This window comes from Salvelinus alpinus, chromosome 2 (genome assembly GCF_045679555.1).
Source record: "Salvelinus alpinus chromosome 2, SLU_Salpinus.1, whole genome shotgun sequence".
Classification (NCBI taxonomy): Eukaryota; Metazoa; Chordata; class Actinopteri; order Salmoniformes; family Salmonidae; genus Salvelinus; species Salvelinus alpinus.
The window spans coordinates 123,801,231-123,820,531 of NC_092087.1; the positions used below are offsets into that span (position 1 = coordinate 123,801,231).

General features: G+C 42.1%; 2 protein-coding genes across 3 annotated transcripts in view; both read left to right on the forward strand.

Annotated features, from left to right (window-relative positions):
• The window catches only part of LOC139568544 (sodium/potassium/calcium exchanger 3-like), an 85,442-nt gene extending 73,464 nt beyond the window's left edge, over window positions 1–11,978 (forward strand). Inside the window, exons 7-17 of the mRNA XM_071390449.1 lie at window positions 1,114–1,188; window positions 4,190–4,215; window positions 4,448–4,501; window positions 4,725–4,858; window positions 5,693–5,853; window positions 6,118–6,400; window positions 6,571–6,737; window positions 6,922–7,036; window positions 7,199–7,311; window positions 7,413–7,478; window positions 7,723–11,978. Coding sequence (XP_071246550.1) covers window positions 1,114–1,188; window positions 4,190–4,215; window positions 4,448–4,501; window positions 4,725–4,858; window positions 5,693–5,853; window positions 6,118–6,400; window positions 6,571–6,737; window positions 6,922–7,036; window positions 7,199–7,311; window positions 7,413–7,478; window positions 7,723–7,875 — 1,347 coding nt within the window. The 3' untranslated portion in view covers window positions 7,876–11,978. The remainder of the gene's footprint in view (window positions 1–1,113; window positions 1,189–4,189; window positions 4,216–4,447; window positions 4,502–4,724; window positions 4,859–5,692; window positions 5,854–6,117; window positions 6,401–6,570; window positions 6,738–6,921; window positions 7,037–7,198; window positions 7,312–7,412; window positions 7,479–7,722) is intronic.
• Window positions 11,979–12,080: 102 nt separating this feature from the next.
• The window catches only part of LOC139568543 (ras and Rab interactor 2-like), a 49,123-nt gene continuing 41,902 nt past the window's right edge, over window positions 12,081–19,301 (forward strand). For both annotated transcript variants that reach the window (XM_071390447.1, XM_071390448.1), the window contains exon 1: window positions 12,081–12,692. The gene's annotated coding sequence lies outside the window, so the exon portion shown is untranslated. The remainder of the gene's footprint in view (window positions 12,693–19,301) is intronic.

Consider the following 19,301-nt stretch of genomic DNA (forward strand, 5'->3'; position numbering starts at 1 on the left):
TATCCATAACAACATGTATTCTCCATACTGTAATTGAGTACATATACATTTGCCCGTACAGTGCACCATACATTTTGAAGATGAACTGACCACAGTTACAGTATCACATCTGTACAGCCATAGCCTGCCTTACTGGTCTACTGTAACATGTAGTCTCCCTGTCCAGATCCCTGCGCCATGCCGTGCCAAGCCTGAAATCATCTGACATAACATTTACATGATAGGGTGCAGCCATAGGGATTTGATCTGAGATTGTCCATTATGTAAGGAAGTAAAGGCCTACTGCCAGGAAACAGTCTATTACTGTCAAGTCATCTTAATACTGCCAGGAAACAGTGTATCACTGTAAAGTCATCTTAATACTGCCAGGAAACAGTGTATCACTGTAAAGTCATCTTAATACTGCCAGGAAACAGTGTATCACTGTAAAGTCATCTTAATACTGCCAGGAAACAGTCTATTACTGTCAAGTCATCTTAATACTCCTCACTATTGTTTATCTAGTAGAGATCCGTTTCTACCATCTTGCTAACTTGTATGGTCTATTGTGGCTCTACAGCGCAAACAGATCTGAGACCAGACTTTGGCTACGTGTTCCTCATAGGAAGACATTATGAGCTTTACATTTTGGATAGCCTGATCCCAGATCTGTTGGTGCTGTCTAGCATGACATGATGATAGGAGTTTGCTCTACAGCACAAACAGGACCAGGCTAGGGCTTGACTGTGTTTCTCTAAGGAAGATATGTCTTTCGCTGTAGTAGTGTGTGTGGGTTGATTTGCATGCTAAATACAGACTCTATAACGCATTAGTCACTGTGTGGTAGGCATATCATTATGTAAAATCAATGGATACACCGCCACCTTTTTGGAGTAGGTGAGCACTGCCTGCTTGTCCTTTGTACTTAGTGGGATCTATTCAGGTCAACTCAAGAGCTCTTCGTGTGTCTCCGTATGCTTATGAGGGAGCTGGAGCTATAATCGTTATTGTTGCGCTGAACCGCCGGGAATATGAAGCGCTGTCATGAGGGTATGCTTGACTGCGGTTCATCAGTGTGATAATGCTGTGTCTTTTGTTTGTGCCATGGTTTGTCTTCTCTCCATCTGTCTCTAGGCCGTGAAGCTCTCCCATTGGACACTACTCAGAGACTCCGCCTACTACACGCTCTCTATCGCAGCCCTCATTGCAGTAAGTGGCCAACTACACGCACACACACGCGCATGCACGGATACACACACAAGCAGCGTGCCAACACCTGAGTCCTCTCTGCCTGAGTTCGCCCTGACTCTGAGAGAGAGAGAGAGAGAGAGAGAACATCAGCTGGACCAGTCTGTCTGAGAACCCTGCTCTGATGTGCAGACAGACTCATCACTCCTCCCAATTAAACACACTGGGTCTGACTGATGTAGATAAAGGACATCTGAACTGAACTGACCCTCCATACATGGTATTATTGCAATGTAGGTTGACGTTTATTGTCATGAATTTTGCCCTGGAGGCAGAACTGAGCGATGTCCGCTAGGGACAGACGGACATTTACTGGGGGGGTAGCGATTTTTTTTGTTGTTGTTGCTTTTGGGAGGGTAGTGAGTTTTTTCCCTGGTTTTACATTCCCTCTTCTGCTCGTATTTTCCCTATAAACAATGGCTTGACTGACTTTAACCGAATAAAGTTAAAAAACATTTGTTTGGTGTGGCTATTATTACATTTACATTTACATTTAAGTCATTTAGCAGACGCTCTTATCCAGAGCGACTTACAAATTGGGCGTTAGCTACTGCCGGCCTATGATATGAAGGCAGTACGCCACAGCACTACGACTGACTTGAGCTGAGGAAGTCTGTTTCAGGCCTACCAGAGTTACTCCTCTAATCTAATGCTTATCTTTATACAAAATAATCTGATCTAAAAAGTACGAATTAGCCTCCTTCTGTACGCCTATATCTGAATAGCAGACGCAGTAGCCATCTGACATGAAGAAATGTTATGGCATATCTCTATCTCTCTGGGGCCTCAGCTTCTCTTCCTTTATAAAGGCTATATATATACAGTAGGAAGTTTACATACACTTAGGTTGGAGTCATTAAAACTCATTTTTCAACCACTCCACACATTTCTTGTTAACATACTATAGATTTGGCAAGTCGGTTAGGACATCTAATTTGTACATGACACAAGTCATTTTTCCAACAATTGTTTACAGACAGATTATTTCTAATTGACATAATCTGAGTCAATTGGAGGTGTATCTGTGGATGTATTTCAATGCCTACCTTCAAACTCAGTGTCTCTTTGCTGGACATCATGGGAAAATCAAAAGAAATCAGCAAAGACCTCAGAAAATAAATTGTAGACATCCACAAGTCTGATTCATCCTTGGGAGCAATTTCCAAATGCCTGAAGGTACCACGTTCATCTGTACAAACAATAGTACACAAGTATAAACACCATGGGACCACACAGCTGTCATACCGCTCAGGAAGGAGACACGTTCTGTCTCTTAGAGATGAACGTACTTTGGTGTGAAAAGTGAAAATCAATCCCAGAGCAACAGCAAATGACCTTGTGAAGATGCTGGTGGAAATAGGTACAAATGTATCTATATCCACAGTAAAACGAGTCCTATATCGACATAACCTGAAAGGATGCTCAGCAAGGAAGAAGCCACTGCTCCAAAACCGCCATAAAAAAGCCAGACTACAGTTTGCAACTGCACATGGGGACAAAGATCGTACTTTTTGGAGAAATGTCCTCTGGTCTGATGAAATAAAAATAGAACTGTTTGGCCATAATGACCATCGTTATGTTTGGAAGAAAAGGGGGGGGGGCTTGCAAGCTGAAGAACACCATCCCAACCATGAAGCACGGGGGTGGAAGCATCATGTTGTGGGGGTGCTTTGCTGCAGGAGGGACTGGTGCACTTCACAAAATAGATGGCATCATGAGGGAGGAAAATGATGTGGATATATTGAAGCAACATCTCAAGACATCAACCAGGAAGTTAAAGCTTGGTCGCAAATGGGTCTTCCAAATGGACAATGACCCCAAGCATACTTCCAAAGTTGTGGCAAAATGGCTTAAGGACAACAAAGTCAAGGTATTGGAGTGGCCATCACAAAGCCCTGACCTCAACCCTATAGAAACAGGAGGAAGGAGGAATGGCCCAAAATTCACCCAATTTATTGTGGGAAGCTTGTGGAAGGTTACCCGAAACGTTTGACCCAAGTTAAACAATTTAAAGGCAATGCTATCAAATACTAATTGTGTGTATGTAAACGTCTGACCCACTGGGAATGTGAAAGAAATAAATAAAATCTGGAATAAATCATTCTCTCCACTATTATTCTGACATTTCACATTCTTAAAATAAAGTGGTGATATTAAGTCTAAAGGCCTACGCATGCAATGTCCTGATACATTTAGAGCTCAAATCTCTGACCATGAGGTGGACAATTATTATTTTAGGAATTAGCCTAAAAAACAATAAATAAATTGGCTATTGTGGGGAGGGGATGCATTTTTTTTAGGACATCTTGAGTTGGACCAGCCCCCCAGTAAATGTCGATCTCTCCCTTAGATGGGCCAGCTGCAAAGTCAAAGTGGTCTGTATTGTAAAAATACATGAAAAGAAAAATGATATTTTTGGCCTTAATTTAAGGTTAGTGTTAGGCATTAGGGTTAGCAATGTGGTTAGGGTTAAGGTTAGGTTTAAAATCAGATTTTATGACTTTGTGGCTGTGCCAGCTAGTGACCAGTCTGCAGAGCTGCCTCCAGGGCAAGTTTCATGACAATAAATGCCAACCTGGAATTATAACATGCCTTTGACTCTACAGTCTGGATAATAGTAGTATGAAATGCCAATGACTCACTGGATAATCTTCAGTTCTGGGTATATTTTAGCCTTTTAGCATGAAGCATGATGACACAGCACATACATCCGCAGAAAGAGAAGTACTGCATTTTTCCACTTGACATTGACTAAGTTAGACTGTAATGAATCAGATGTTGAGTAACAGGTCTATTTGTCCTGGTTCTGTCATGGAGGAAAGTTCTGGAGTTGGCATACCCCCTGGTGGTCAAGATAGATATAGCATTGCTTTAATAATCAGTACTGGAAATGCAGGGAGATTGTGTTATTACGTCTCTCCCTTTTCCTAAATATGATCAATCCCTCTCTTTCTCCTCGCAGTTTATCTACGACGGGGAGGTTACATGGTAAGTAAAAATGTGTTTCTCTTGATATGCAGTTGGTTGATAATCAGTTGATAAGTCTCTGCGGTGGTGTTTTTCGAATTAGATTCTCCTGTGCTCGTCTCAACTGTATGTGTGATGTGTGCTGGGGGTGGGGGTGGGGGAGGGGTTGCTCTGAGAACAGAGCGGAAGACACACTTCCGTTGTTCGCATGGACAATAAAGTTGGATTCATTCTATTCTATATTGTATTCAAGGTGGGAGTCTCTAGTCCTGAACGTGATGTACCTCTTCTACATTCTAATCATGAAGTGAGTATGAGCATCATCTGGCAGGTCACATCATCACACACCAGGAACACACACACTTCCCATTTGGACCAAGAGCTATTCAGTCATTTAGATACTGTACATTGAGGCAAATGTATTACACTGTTTACTCACAGGAAAGTCTGCATACTTCTGTAAACTCCAGTATACTTTCTACTCAATTCTCATTGTCTCTGAGCTGAGTTTTCATCACTTGTGTGTGTAGGTTTAACGGCAGAGCGAGGCGCTACTTTGACCGGCGGAAGAAGAGCTCCGTGAGTCTGGCCAACGGTCTGACGGGCAGCACTGACCTGGAGGACAATGTCACCTGTGACGCCACCGCCGTCCTGCTCAAGAAAGGTACCTACACTGGTGGCACACAGATATGACATCACATTATCCGGCTTCTGTGTGGCAACACTTTACTTGGATAGTTCATCTACAGACTATCACTAACTGTTCAACTAACTATCTACTAACCTTAACCCTTTACCCTAACTCTTATTCTAAACCCTAACCCTAACCTTAGCAAGCGGCTGCTTATCAACAGATAGTTTGTTGATGGTATGAGTATCTGAACTATCCAAATAAACTGTGACCTTCTGTGGTACAATACAGGGAAATACAGTTTACCTTGAAATTATTTTGATAGTTGTGGTGGTTCCACTGAAAAAGGAACTATTGTAGTATCTCAGTTTCAGTTACTTTGTGGTTTTGGCGAGGCCCTTTATCTACTGCCCCTGAGTCAGGTGAACTCATGGATACCATTTTTATGTCTCTGCGTCCAGTTTGAAGGAAGTTGCTAACTTGTGCTAGCGCAATTGCTAACTAGTGTTAGCTCATTGCGCTAACGCTAGTTAGCATTGGCTTGTGAAACTACCTCCAACTTCCTTCATACTGGACACAGTTCATCTGACTGGGGAAGTTGATAAAGGGCTTCATTGCCAAAATCCTGAAGAATCCCTTTAAGGCACTCAGGTACACACGTGTATGTATGAGTTTCTTGTGTCACCAGTCTGTTATTGATAACAGTAGCCATTTTGTGTCTGTCCCCATAGCTAACTTCCAGTGTAAGCCCAGTGTGCTGATGGTGGATGAACTACTGTCAGCCTACCCCCACCAGCTGTCCTTCTCTCATTGAGAAACTATTAGAGAAGAAGTAACCAGGTGGCCATTTTGTGTCTGTCCCCATAGCTAACTTCCAGTGTAAGCCCAGTGTGCTGATGGTGGATGAGCTACTGTCAGCCTACCCCCACCAGCTGTCCTTCTCTGAGGCTGGCATGAGGATCATGATCACCAGTCACTTCTCTCCCAGGACACGATTAGCCATGGCTTCACGCATGCTCATCAATGAGGTAAGATTAGGCTAACACAGACACTCACACACACACACACGTACACATGTACTGTATGAATTTGACATTTACACCCCACCCTCCACACACACACACACACATACACACACACACACACACACACACACACACACACACACACACACACACACACACACACACACACACACACACACACACACACACACACACACACACACACACACACACATACTCTATCTCTCTCTCAGTGACTCAGTATTGTGTGTGTGTGTGTGTGTGCAGAGACAGAGGGTGATCAACACCAGTGAGACCAGGGTCAACCAACACATCACCAACGGAGACTCAGACTCTGCAGCTGCCAGGGCTCCGGAGAGGCGGGGTCTGGAGAACGGCAGGACGGGCGGAGCCGAGAGAGGGCTGAACGGGAGATGCCTTGGTCAGGGGGTCCTGGAGTCGGGGAATGAGACGGAAAACGAGAACGAGGATAATGAGAATAATGAGAACGACGGAGGAGAGGAGGAAGAGGACGAGAACGAAGGACCTCTGGTCCCTCACAGACCACCAGGTGTGATATCATGTTATATGTCTATATTCTTTATACTATGTTTTACATATTTCAATTCACTGATGCTCATTTTCTCTCTTCCAATCCCCTTCTCTCTCTCTCTCTCTCTCTCTCTCTCTCTCTCTCTCTCTCTCTCTCTCTCTCTCTCTCTCTCTCTCTCTCTCCTCCAGCGGGTGTGTGTAACAAGATGAAGTGGCTGCTATGCTGGCCTCTGTGCCTGCTCCTCTTCTTCACCATCCCTAACTGTGCCAAGCCACGCTGGGAGAGATGGTTCATGGTCTCCTTCGTCACCTCAACCATGTGGATAGCTGGCTTCTCCTACATTATGGTCTGGATGGTGAGTTCTTATTTAACCTTTATTTACTAAATGTCGTATTAGCCTTGGCTCCAGCTGTCCTCTCAAACGGGAATACAGTGTTGAGGTCTGGTAATTGTCTTGCAGAAAAATGCTGTGTGACGGTTCCATTCTAGCCTTGGTTACAATTCTAGTGGTACGACTGCCATGTTGTCATTGACTATAGGTGACTGTGATTGGGTACACGCTTGGCATCCCTGATGTCATCATGGGCATCACGTTCCTGGCGGCGGGGACTAGTGTTCCAGACTGCATGGCCAGCCTCATCGTGGCACGCCAAGGTACTGTAGGGAGAGAGACACACAGAGACCACTCCATCAGAACCAACTCCACAACACGTGTCTTTTATGAGGTTACTCAGAGCTGTTGAACTACGGTACTGCACACACAAAGTGCGGTGTTATAATACAATGGATTACGATAGATTTTTCTCTTCTGTCTAGGTCTGGGAGACATGGCCATCTCTAACTCTATTGGCAGCAATGTGTTTGATATTCTGGTGGGCCTTGGCCTGCCCTGGCTTTTACAGACCCTCTGCATTGACTATGGATCAACTGTGAGTATTCCTGCTATTACCCATGTTATTTTATTTTTTTACTATTGCCCAACATTGTAGACAGGCTTAGAGCTGATCATGTGTTTCTGGGTCCTCTTCAGATCTCTCTGAACAGTAGAGGATTGATCTTCTCTGTTGCGCTGCTCTTGGCCTCAGTGTTCCTCACAGTGAGTACAGGCTGTACTCGGATCAGCCTAACCCCAATACTAGCTTCAACTTTATTTTAAAACAACTGTCTATAAACCAGTGTGTTGTGCTAATGTTTTCACCTGTAACCTACCTAGAATACCTCCAACAACCTATCACTCTCTATGGTCTATCTATGAAACACACAGAAATGTAGTGTACAATGTTAACTCAAAATGAAATCTAATCTCTCATTTCCCTCCTCCTCTCTTCCTCTGTCCTCAGGTGCTGGGCGTCCACTTAAACAAATGGACTCTGGACCGTCGACTGGGTCTGACCTGTCTCCTCATGTACGCCGTCTTCGTCTGTTTCTCCGTCCTCATCGAGTTCAACGTCTTCATCTTCGTCAACCTGCCCATGTGCCGCGAGATCCTCTGATCCTCGTGCTCTTCCTCCTCCTCTTCCTCCTGCTTTCGCTCCCAGAGGATGTCTTTGCCACAGGTCTTTGCTCCCTGTCTGCTCGCCCCACCCTCGAGTGGATTTTTATCTTGAAATAATAGTTGTTTAATTTATCTTTGGTGCAATACAAGCGAAAGATGAACGGAGATTTGCGTTCGTCTGGTTTTGGCTGGAGAAGAGAAGACGTAAGAGGAAGTCCCATTGGAACATGGTGAGGTCAAAGGTCAACCGAACAGGAAGTAGTAGTGACTGCTTCCTGTTAGCTTTCTGTTGCCAGGTAAACTGAAGACATTGGTTTGGATAAACTAAACTGTATTATCATCGACGTCGATGTATAAGCTGCTAACTGACTAAGAGAAAATGATTGGCTAATGGCGATTGATAGCCAATAGGATTGTGTTATTTTCTTACTCTTTGTACATGTTTGGATATGAATATTATACATATTGTTTAAGGTGTTTTAAGTTAAGATGGATGCGCGACAGGATTCCATGTGTGCTGGCTGTAAATATTTGAAGAGAATATTGACATGGAGAAGTTTATTGACATATCGCTCTCACTTAGACTGGTCCGGTTCTTCAACCGTTCGGTGAAGCGGCAAGAATCAAAGAAGAGGAGGAGGATATTTTTGTTTCAGTTGAGTGCACTGTAGTGACTTGACCAAACAGTGATGCTCTCATGCCAGCCATTTCTTCTCGCAAAGTGTAAGATAGCATGACATGCTAATCGCGAGTCTATTCCTTTAGCTTTGTGCTGTCAGGGAGAGTTCATATTAATCTCTTCTATTTGCAGTAAGAAATATTTATGTACAGTACAGTTTCTCTTGAGTTATTTCGTCTCCAAATATATCCAAATATATGTGGGATATAGAGTTCCAGTCAAAAGTTTGGACACAGCTGCTCATTCCAGGGTTTTTCTTTATTTTTAATATGTTCTACATTGTAGAATAATAGTGAAGACATCAAAACTATGAAATAACACATATGGAATCATGTAGTAACCAAAAAAGTGTTAAACAAATCAAAATATATTTTATATTTGAGATACTTCAAATAGCCACCCTTTGCCTTGATGACAGCTTTGCACAGTCTTGGCATTCTCTCAAACAGCTTTATGAGGTAGTCACCTGGAGTGCGTTACAATTAACAGGTGTGCCTTGTTAAAAGTTAATTTGTGGAATTTCTTTCCTTCCTAATGCGTTTGAGCCAATCAATTGTGTTGTGACAAGGTAGGAGTGGTATACAGAAGATAGCCTTATTTGGTAAAAGACCAAGTCCATATTATGGCAAGAACGGCTCAAATAAGCAAAGAGAAACAACAGTCCATCATTACTTTTCACAGAGTTCAAGTAACAGACACATCTCAACATCAACTGTTCAGAGAAGACTGCATGAATCAGGCCTTCATGGTCGAATTGCTGTAAAGAAACCACTACTAAAGGACACCAATAAGAAGAAGAGACTTGCTTGGGCCAAGAAACACGATCAATGGACATCAGACCGGTGGAAATCTGTCCTTTGGTCTGAGTCCAAATTTGAGATTTTTGGTTCCAACCGCCGTGTTTGTGTGAGACGCAGAATGGATGAACGGATTATCCCTGCATGTGTGGTTCCCACCATGAAGCATGGAGGAGGAGGTGTGATGGTGTGGGGGTGCTTTGCTGGTAACACTGTCTGTGATTTATTTAGAATTCAAGGCACACTTAACCAGCATGGCTACCACAGCATTCTGCAGGGATACACCATCCCATCTGGTTTACGCTTAGTGGGACTATAATTTGTTTTTCAACAGGACAATGACCGAAAACACACCTCCAGGCTGTGTAAGGGCTATTTGACTAAGAAGGAGAGTGATGGAGTGCTGCCTCAGATGACCTGGCCTCCATCACCCGACCTCAACCCAATTGAGATGGTTTGGGATGAGTTGCACCGCAGAGTGAAGGAAAAGCAGCCAACAAGTGCTCAGCATATGTGGGAACTCCTTCAAGACTGTTGGAAAAATAATTCCTCATGAAGCTGGTGGAGAGAATGCCAAGAGTGTGCAAAGGTGTCATCAAGGCAAAGGGTGGCTACTTTGAAGAATCTAAAATGTATTTTGATTTGTTTATCACTTTTTTGGTTGCTACATGATTCCATGTATGTATTTCATAGTTTTGATATCTTCACTATTATTATACAATGTAGAAAAACCCTTGAAGGAGTAGGTGTGTCCAAACTTTTGATTGGTACTGTATATTTTTCCTAATTTATCCCAAAAGTATTGTAAATAAGGGATATCCCTGGAGTGGAAATCCAGCACCGTCACTTTATTGAACAGAGATACGTGATATAATATGTTTCTGTTGTACAGCATCTAGTTGTATGTAACTGTAACTGCTGAACTTTAGGACCCTTTTAGGCTATAGAATCTTGTACAATAGTAGAATACTTTCTACGCAATAGTAGAATATGTTCTACCCCGTTCGAGTACAGCATTTCTACTTAATTAAGGAAAATAATTATTTTTAGAATAGTAGGTGATGTAAGAAAGTACACTGTCGAGTTAAAGCTGGATTGAAGTGTGTGTGTGTGTGTGTGTTTGTGTCTGCACCACGCATGTGTGCAAGTATGTTTTTGTGCGTGTGTGTGTGTGTGTCTGTGGGTGTGGGTGGGGGAGGACCATGGAAATCTTGTTAATGAGCAGACATAATCATGATTTATTTATTTATGGATTAATTTATTCACAGATCGTGTCTGCTCTATCGGTATCAGAAAAGAATGTGGATCCAGCTGTAAGTGGAATGCTTTATGTTCTTCTTTCTATGTTATTGAGATTCAGTGTACCAATTATATAATCAAAATACTGGAAATCTGACTATGTTGTTTATATTTAAGAATATAGAACTTTATCATTTATAAGTTTTATATAGTTCTTATTTCAAATAGTATATATTACAGCATTTGTATCTTGTAAAAATGAACACTAATGGCACATTAACTAGACTGGTTTCGCCACCAGAGGGCATTCAAGTAAGTTTCATTTGGGAGCCATTGAATTAGATTTGATATCTCTTAGTAATAACGGTGTCAGTTTCTACAGTTTCTAGCAAGCAAACCTTTCACATGTATTCTTTAAACAGTGCTTCTTGAACTCTTGTAATATCCCAGGCCCCGTATTCACAGAGTCTCAGAGTAGAAGTGCTAGTCTAGGATCAGGTCCCAGCTGTCCAAATAATCATATTCATTATGAACTAACAGACCCACCTGATCCTAGATCAGCACCCATACTCTGAAACGTTTTGTGAATACAGGTTCATGTATTCAGTTAAGGCCTCAAACCAACAACAAGTGTGGATGTGTTAATGTATTGGGAGCCAAAGCAGTAACATATTTTGTCAACAACAGTATTGCCACTTTGTATCAGTGCTTTGTATCCACAGCATGTGTTCAAACCAAAAGTGGAGGTGTGCTAACGGCAATGTCTACTATGACTTACTTTTATAAGGATTACCATGGTTACCAGATTAGAGGACCAGTCCGCTATCTTTTTGATGCTTTGTAGCCACACGAATGATCCTCAGACTCAGTGTGTTGTGTTGTATTTGTACATTTTCAATTAGGGCCAGTAAAACAATAAGATTGTTGATTTTGGCACATAGAAAACAGGTTGGGTACTTTTAAGTGAATGGAAGAGGAATTTTGTGTTAGTCTGCATGTCTCTTCATAATACGTCGAAATTATTTTCCTGTGTACATTTGAATTAAGGTATTTCATGATCAAAAGGCTCTGTTTTGATTCTGTTATTATACTGTTCATATCAAAAGGGAATATAGGCTATCATAAACCATGGTTAAATAACTTATGACGAGCATATTTATTTGAAAAAAATACAGTATTTAGAATGTAGACCTACTTCCCTAATAGGTTTCAACAAGAACCAATGTCATTTTACAGTCATGTCTTTGGAATTGTTTGTAAATCCTCATGTTCTTTCGTGAGGGCCTCTGGTTAACGTAGCCTCTCTTAGTACTCTGTGTTTAGGAGGGATTCGGTCGTATTTGGCTCCCAGGGGCTTTCTTGCAATAAACAGATTTACATACAGTACAATAGTTTCTACATTGTTATTGTTGTGATTATGTATTTTTTTATTTAAGCTTTATTTATCCAGGAAAGACCCCATTGAGTTCAGAAGACCTCTTTTACACCTGACAAGTGTTCATTGGAAAATCAGCAGGATGAGAACACCAAAGGAAGGAATTCATATGGACAAAGGTTGAATAAGGTTTATGGACATAGGTTAGATGAGTTATAAATTGTAGTGATTGTCATGTATTTGGCACAGTAGGCTACTTTTGATTGAAAGTCTTTGGGGGTGTTTGTTTAAGCATTTTACACCAATGTCCTGCAGATGTTCTAATCTCCCACTATATTGAAAAATGAATCAATCTAAACAACTGTGGAATAAGTGTATGTTTATAGGCCTACAGTACATGAACAATAAATAGTAGGTCTGTGAAATAGTCGTCCAAGATCCCCATCAACGCATTCCAGAACTGGTCATGTGATCTAGAGGTTAGCACTCGCGCTGCAGTGTTTTGCCGGGAGAGGGTTGAGGCTGAGCGAGGTGTACAGAACTGAACTGGAGTCGTGCAATGGAGACGTTTTGGCAAGAATGAAACTTCAAAAGAATGAAACTATACAATATGATGCAAAACTATATGAAACAAAAGTAAAACTTTATGAGTTCGCGTTGCACCACGCATAGACCACTTGGAATTGTGTGGTGTCTGCCACAAGAAGACTGGACTTTGTCTTTAGGTAAGCACTTTACGCCTTCTTTATCCTTCAGTGTTTACAAACATTGGTTTCTTTCTAATGCAGTTTTAACAATATTGTCGTTATGGCAAATTGAGATGTGAACTGTAAACGAATGATTACTTGTTCTTTTGATATTGTCATAAATACAGAGTTTAGTTTACTTAAAAATGTATAGTTTATCGGAGGCTTGGTCTTTCTGGTTGAATAAAGTCTAACAAAAGAATGCACATTAAAGGGGCAATCAGCTGTTGCTACATCCAATTTTGGACTTCAATTACTGATGTGTACTCATTGATACTTGAAGAATAGAACTTGTAAATGCATCATGAGCTGTCATACCACATCAGAACCCAAAATATATATGTTTGTAAACAAAGTAAAAGTAAACAAAAACTATACAGCCTAAAAACATGGTTAAAACTAAAATGTTTACATCCTGAATGGTCAGTCCTTTCATCCATACCTCTGTCTATACATTTGAGAGTGATTGCATTTATCCAGCCCCATCCCTCAGCTTTTTATCGAAACAGGGACGTGGATCTCCTTTGTTATTATTTCAACTTCTGATTGCCACTTTAAATAGTGTTAAAATGATGAGGGTGTAACTCATAGCTGACAAAGTAATGTCCATATAGACAAACCCTTTCCACTTAGTGATATGCAAGTCTGGATGTGAGTTTTTATGAGGGGCCTGTAGTATCAAGTCAGACTTACTTGGAAAGTCCAAAGGGATGCATAATGTAGATTCATGCATTTGTACACATCAAGCAGTAACACATCTCTTAGTCTAATGCTTTTCCAGTCTAAGAGTAATAACACTTGCACCAATTTCTCCTGGCACAAATAAGAATTCCTCCTGTCCAATGTGCTGTATTTGACTAGGTCTTATCTATAGACTTAACTCCACTTCTGAGTACAGTAGCCAACTTTAGTCATTCAGGGGTATGCTACTTGTTTGTCCTAGAGATTTGGAACAAGTTTAAAAGAAGCAGGAATATGTCTGGAACAGACATCAAATGGGGATTTCAGACCATGTATTAGTCTGCTACGGTCATGTTCAGAGGTGTAGCTACTCTGACCGTCTTTGACCTGACCCGGTTCAGTTTGATGTGTTCAGATTTGCAGTACTTGCCCCTATACAAACATATCATCATATATCACTATCATATCCTCAAGTAAAAGTATGGAGGCAGTGTGCTCTCTCTCTCTCTCTCTCTCTCTATCTCCCCTTGCTACTCTGTGAAGCGATAGTGGGCTTTCTTCCCATAGCTGTCCATTCAACTTTCTGTCTTTCCATCCAAGAATAGCGCATGGAAAACATTGGAGGACACATTGGCACAGACCTGTCTAGAGCTGAACATACAGAAAACATACCACAACCGACTGCATCCCCTGCAACCCCATTGGCCAGCAATTGTTACCAGATGTTTGTCAATAATCATTTTTAGATCTTTTTTCCTGGTTAAAGTTCAAGGGAGAGAGATTTTGGCGGCTGGTGGGTTACGAGGATATGAATCAGCAGATAGGATTTTATTTTTTACAACTGGACAACAGGTTTTGACCATGGCTTGATTTTGTTAATATGGTAGTAGTCCCTTGTTTCCCATAGCCAAGCCCAGACCATGTCCTCATTGTAAGTTAAGCCAGATACTGTCTGTGTCTCGTTCCAGGTGTTTTTTTTTCCTTTGGAGGGGAGCATGGAAGGTTATTTTAGGAGCCAGGAGTCTTTGTTTTCTACTGTATAAACTACCTTGAGACTGAGACTTAAGTCTGATAACTGTTGGTCCAACAGGTGTTTGTGGATGTTGGACTGTAGACTTGTTTTGTGCACCAGAACCTTGATGTGTGACAGAGTAGTTACACATGTAGGTATACAGTCTGAAAGCTGCATGTCTAGGATGTATACAGGCTCTTAACAGCCTATGCATACCTGCTACGTAAACCTCTAGCGCCCTGACCCAAACAGGGCCGGCTACTGTAGTGTACGAAGGCCCTTCAAATATGATGAGCCGCTGGGCGTGGACCCCCTACTAAATAAATCATATTTTTTGTGAGCCGCCAATTAAGTTCCTGAGAGCCACATGCAGCTCTCAAGCTTCGCAGTGACTATCACTGGTGCAGAGGAAGACAGGCAGGTGCAAAGGCTATTTGCATATTGATGGAAAAATATAGGAAATACAGGATAGGAAAGAAAGAAAAATTGATCAAATTTGAACCCAACTTGTTCTGTAGGTATAATAAAACCATTATTTAATTTAGTAAAAAATAAATGGGTAAAAAAATAAATAAAATAGTCCAGCAGTTGGCAAATATGTACAAAAAATGTATTGCACACAAGACACCTGTCTGATTCGAACCTGTCTGAGTGGACTAATCCATTGTGGAGGCAGCGGGGATGTCACACCAGTATCACCAGTAGTACATTTACAATTAATTACCAACATTTATCATCTACAATATGTGTTTGGTTACGGTAATTTCTGTTCATGCATTCAATATATCATTATTACTGTCTTACCGTTGTCATTGTAGGAGTGGACACGTTGTTTGCAGAGCACACAACCTAGGCTACACTTGTGAGAATTTTGGGGGGGTTTATTTCATTCCATTTACGATTTGTCAATTTATTCATTGTCTTTTGTTTGGAATACTCCTGTCAATATTGAGTAAGGACGTGCACCTGATTACGCATATAGAAGTAGGCCTAGGCTACCTGGCCTGCGCACAAAATTAGACTTATAAATGTTCCCATTTGGGGATCTGATAGTATTTCTAATTGTCTTAACTCACAACTCTCGGTCGACCAACAGCCTATCAACCAATCGACCAGTCGACTAAATGGGGTCAGCCCTAATATACTGTATATAATGGCTATATAAACTCTGCGCCTCAAACAGCAAGTTAACAAAGTCTGTTTTTACATCCATCCAAGAGTTATTTTATTCGGGGACAGCCCTACTATATATATATATATATTATTTCTACTGACCCCTGGCGCCCTGTTGCGGACCACCGGGGGTCCCTGGATCTCAGTTTGAGAACCCCTGAACTAGAGCATTGGCTAAGTCAGAGGTTGCAAATGCGGTCTAGACACATTTCTCTGCCTTCTGAGGCGACACTGGAATATCCATGGTTTTGGAGTGGGTGATGTCATCAGGAAGCAGGCACTCAAGTTACAGCCGTGAGGATTGCACCCTTTTGTTCCCCAAAGACATATCCCACTGAACGCTTTCACAGGACCAGACTGTACCGGTGGCGTTACTCCTGCACGGCATAGAAACACACACACACACACACACACACACACACACACACACACACACACACACACACACACACACACACACACACACACACACACACACACACACACACACACACACACACACACACACACACACACACACACACACACACACACACACACACTTTCTGTCTAGGTTCAAACATCTTCAATATCACTGGTTTTCCTATTATGGCTTGAGGAAATGATTCTGTAACTGTATATTTAGGATTTATTACCCTGCCAGTTTTAAATTCATATTAAATCTCACTGTGGCCTACATAACTTTATAACTTTTATTTAACGTGTATTTAACCAGGCAACTCAATTAAGAACACATTCTTATTTACAATGACGGCCTGGCAAGAGGAAAAATACCTCCTGTTGGGACAAGGGCTGGGACACTACTGTAGATTCCCAAAACTGGAGTTTTTGAATACTTTTTCCTTAATTTTCAAGGGGAACTAAAGTCATTGGAATTCAGAATCTGCCCGACAGAGAGAGTATTGGAGTGCTCAGCTGACCCTGAACTACTCTCCCCACATAATACTATATATTATGGCCTACTTTGGTTTCCTTTCAACACCACATAGTGCTGGTGGGTTCAGTTTGAGGCCTAGTGGAAGGGTTTGGGTGGAGTCGCCATTTGTAACCAACATCCCTCTTGGTTTCTTGGCCTTGCTCCCTCCTTTCGTCTTTATCCATCTCTCTTTCCTCTCCCTCCCCCCATCTCTCTCTCCCTCCGCCCCATCCTTCCTGGTCTCCCAATCTCTGCTTCCCAGTGTTGGGGTTCCCCTAACAGGCTATTATGCATAAACATAAATCCTAACACCAGTGGCTAAGACATCTGAAGAGAGAGAGAGACATTACACATAATTCTTCTAAGTGGAGAACTACATCCTCGGTCTTCACCCTTATTTCTGGTTCTCGTTTAGTGGGGAGTTGCCCAGTGCTTTGAGTCATGTGACTCAATTCAGAATGTGCTAAAATAACTCCCAACTTTTCCGCTTGGTGTTGACCATAGAGCAGAAATCACAGAGTGGAAAGTAAGTTTTGATAGGGCGGTGGTGGCGGTGCCTGGTGCTTGCTGTAACAACAGATTAAGTTGAGGTGGCTGTGTTTATTTTGAGCTTGTATTCTCTCCATGTGTTTCTCCAGAGACCTCTGTTAATGCTGGTCATTGGAATTACAAAGTTTATCCTTCTAGTCACTGTAAACAACTACTACTATAACAAGCAACATGCCTACTTGGTGGGCTATGTACTGCTATGCAATGTTGATTATAGTGTTGCCACGATACCAATATCGCGATACTAGGAAGTAAGGACGCAAAGGAAACAAAACATGAAGCGGAGTACATTTCCTGAGGAGAACAGTCCTCATGTTGGAATCAAACAGCTTTATGTTGTCACCCAGAGTCATATTTGTTTCTTTCCCGAGCTATAGCACATAATATTTTACAAAAGTAGGTTTTAAAGGACCATCGAGTTGATTGTACTTCGTGTTTTTTTTTCTGCCAAGGAAAATCCGGTGTCGTCGTATGGTGATACTGGTATCATGACAACACTAGTTCATGACTCTTTATAAGCTCCTATGCTCAGTCACTACATACCCCTCTGAGAGTAATATGGGTCTACAAAGCATCTCAGAGTAGGAACGCTGATCTAGGATCTGTCCGTATAATCTAGGATCTGTCCATATAATGGGATTCGCTAGCGAACGTCTCAGCTGCCTTCACGTAACTCAACGCGTGTTCTGCGGTCGTCTAAACCCACCACGTGTGTCTCCTTCAAGCAGAAAGTTGGCCGGCACAACAGAGTGACGACGTCTGCCGCTTAACGACACTTGTTTGTTTCCTTGGAAGACTAAAGTGTTTTTTTTTAAACTTCCTTTAAATAGTGCCAGGTTCTTCTTCCATCCCCTATCAGGCCAAAGTCATCATTCTTCGAGCTAGATTGTCTGGATAGTTTATGGAACCTCCTCAAGTATCTCTTTCTTTTTGTCTTTGTCTCTCCCTTCGTTGTTCTCTCTCCATTACAAAGAAATGGAATGCTCTGTAGCTACAGTATCTGTTGTTTAGCTTCAGTGTCTGTGTTTCATCTTTCCCTTCCTCCCCAACGTACAGTCGGTGTTTTAGGTGGTTCGTGCTTGTCATAACTGCACGTAAAGGTTCTATTGGGCTAAGTCTTCACAGTTCGTAAGTTGTGAACTTTCAAGCCATGTAGGGCCTCAAGCTTTTTCTTAGGACTACAGTTAGTTATATTACGTAACCAACAGAGCTTGGGGACTTATAGGGCATCAACTAGGAACCTGTGACTCTAGTGTGAATCTCATTCCGCTCTGTTGCCTCCAGGTCTCTCACCCTATCCAGTGTTACTCCTGGGCCATGTTCAGTAGGGAGAACATGTTGTGAAATTGGGAGGTACTAGCTGAATTTTTCCAATCAGGACACATATTTTAGTTTTCCGTTGCAATTTTTTTTTCTACAGTGTAGCCTATTGAACACTACCTGTGATGTTCCTTCTCTCTCTGAATCTGCCCTGTTCCACCTCTCTTTGTTGATATTTCTCTCTCTTGCTCTCACAGCAACAAGAGGCCGTTGCACTTCAGTGCTTTGTCATCTGGGTGGACAGAGGGGGAATTTATTATCTGTGACTAAGGCCTTGAAGGTTCTTGAAGAATCTGGCAGAGGATGAATAAAATAGGAGAAGAAGAAGGGGAAAGGTTATCTTCACTGTATGTCTCAGACAGCGCTGACATTTCCCAGATCTCCCTTTAATTGCACGCTAATGTTTCAGCACCAAACATATGGGTCACTTAGCCTGATCCCAGATCTGTTTGAGCTGTCTTGTCGACCTATGTTCATTGTAACACTAAAGAGTCTGTACAGATCTGGGACCAGGCTATGGGCCGCTTGGTTCATCTGGTCCTGCATCAACTCCTCCTTAACCAGACCCACATACAGAACAGAAAAGCTATCTCGCCATACGTAAACAGATGGTCCGGAAAGTTCTTCCTGTCAGTCTCTGCTATGGGGCCAGCTCTGATTAAACTACTGTAACTGTACCTCTGCAGCTGAGGAATCCTCTTCAAGCTGCAGACAAGCATGCCTTAAGTAAATAACTGATCTCTGTCTCTCTCCCCCTCTCTCTCTTAAATACACATGCACGCAGTCACACACACTCCCTACGCTAAGGTTGCCTATGGTCTGAGCAGTAACAGGACCCCCCCACATGGGAGCTGTGTTCTGTCAGTGTTCCAGGGTTGCTGTCTGTGTGTTTATCCAGCTGCCTGCTACCCCTCTTTATCTATTATTACAGCGGGAC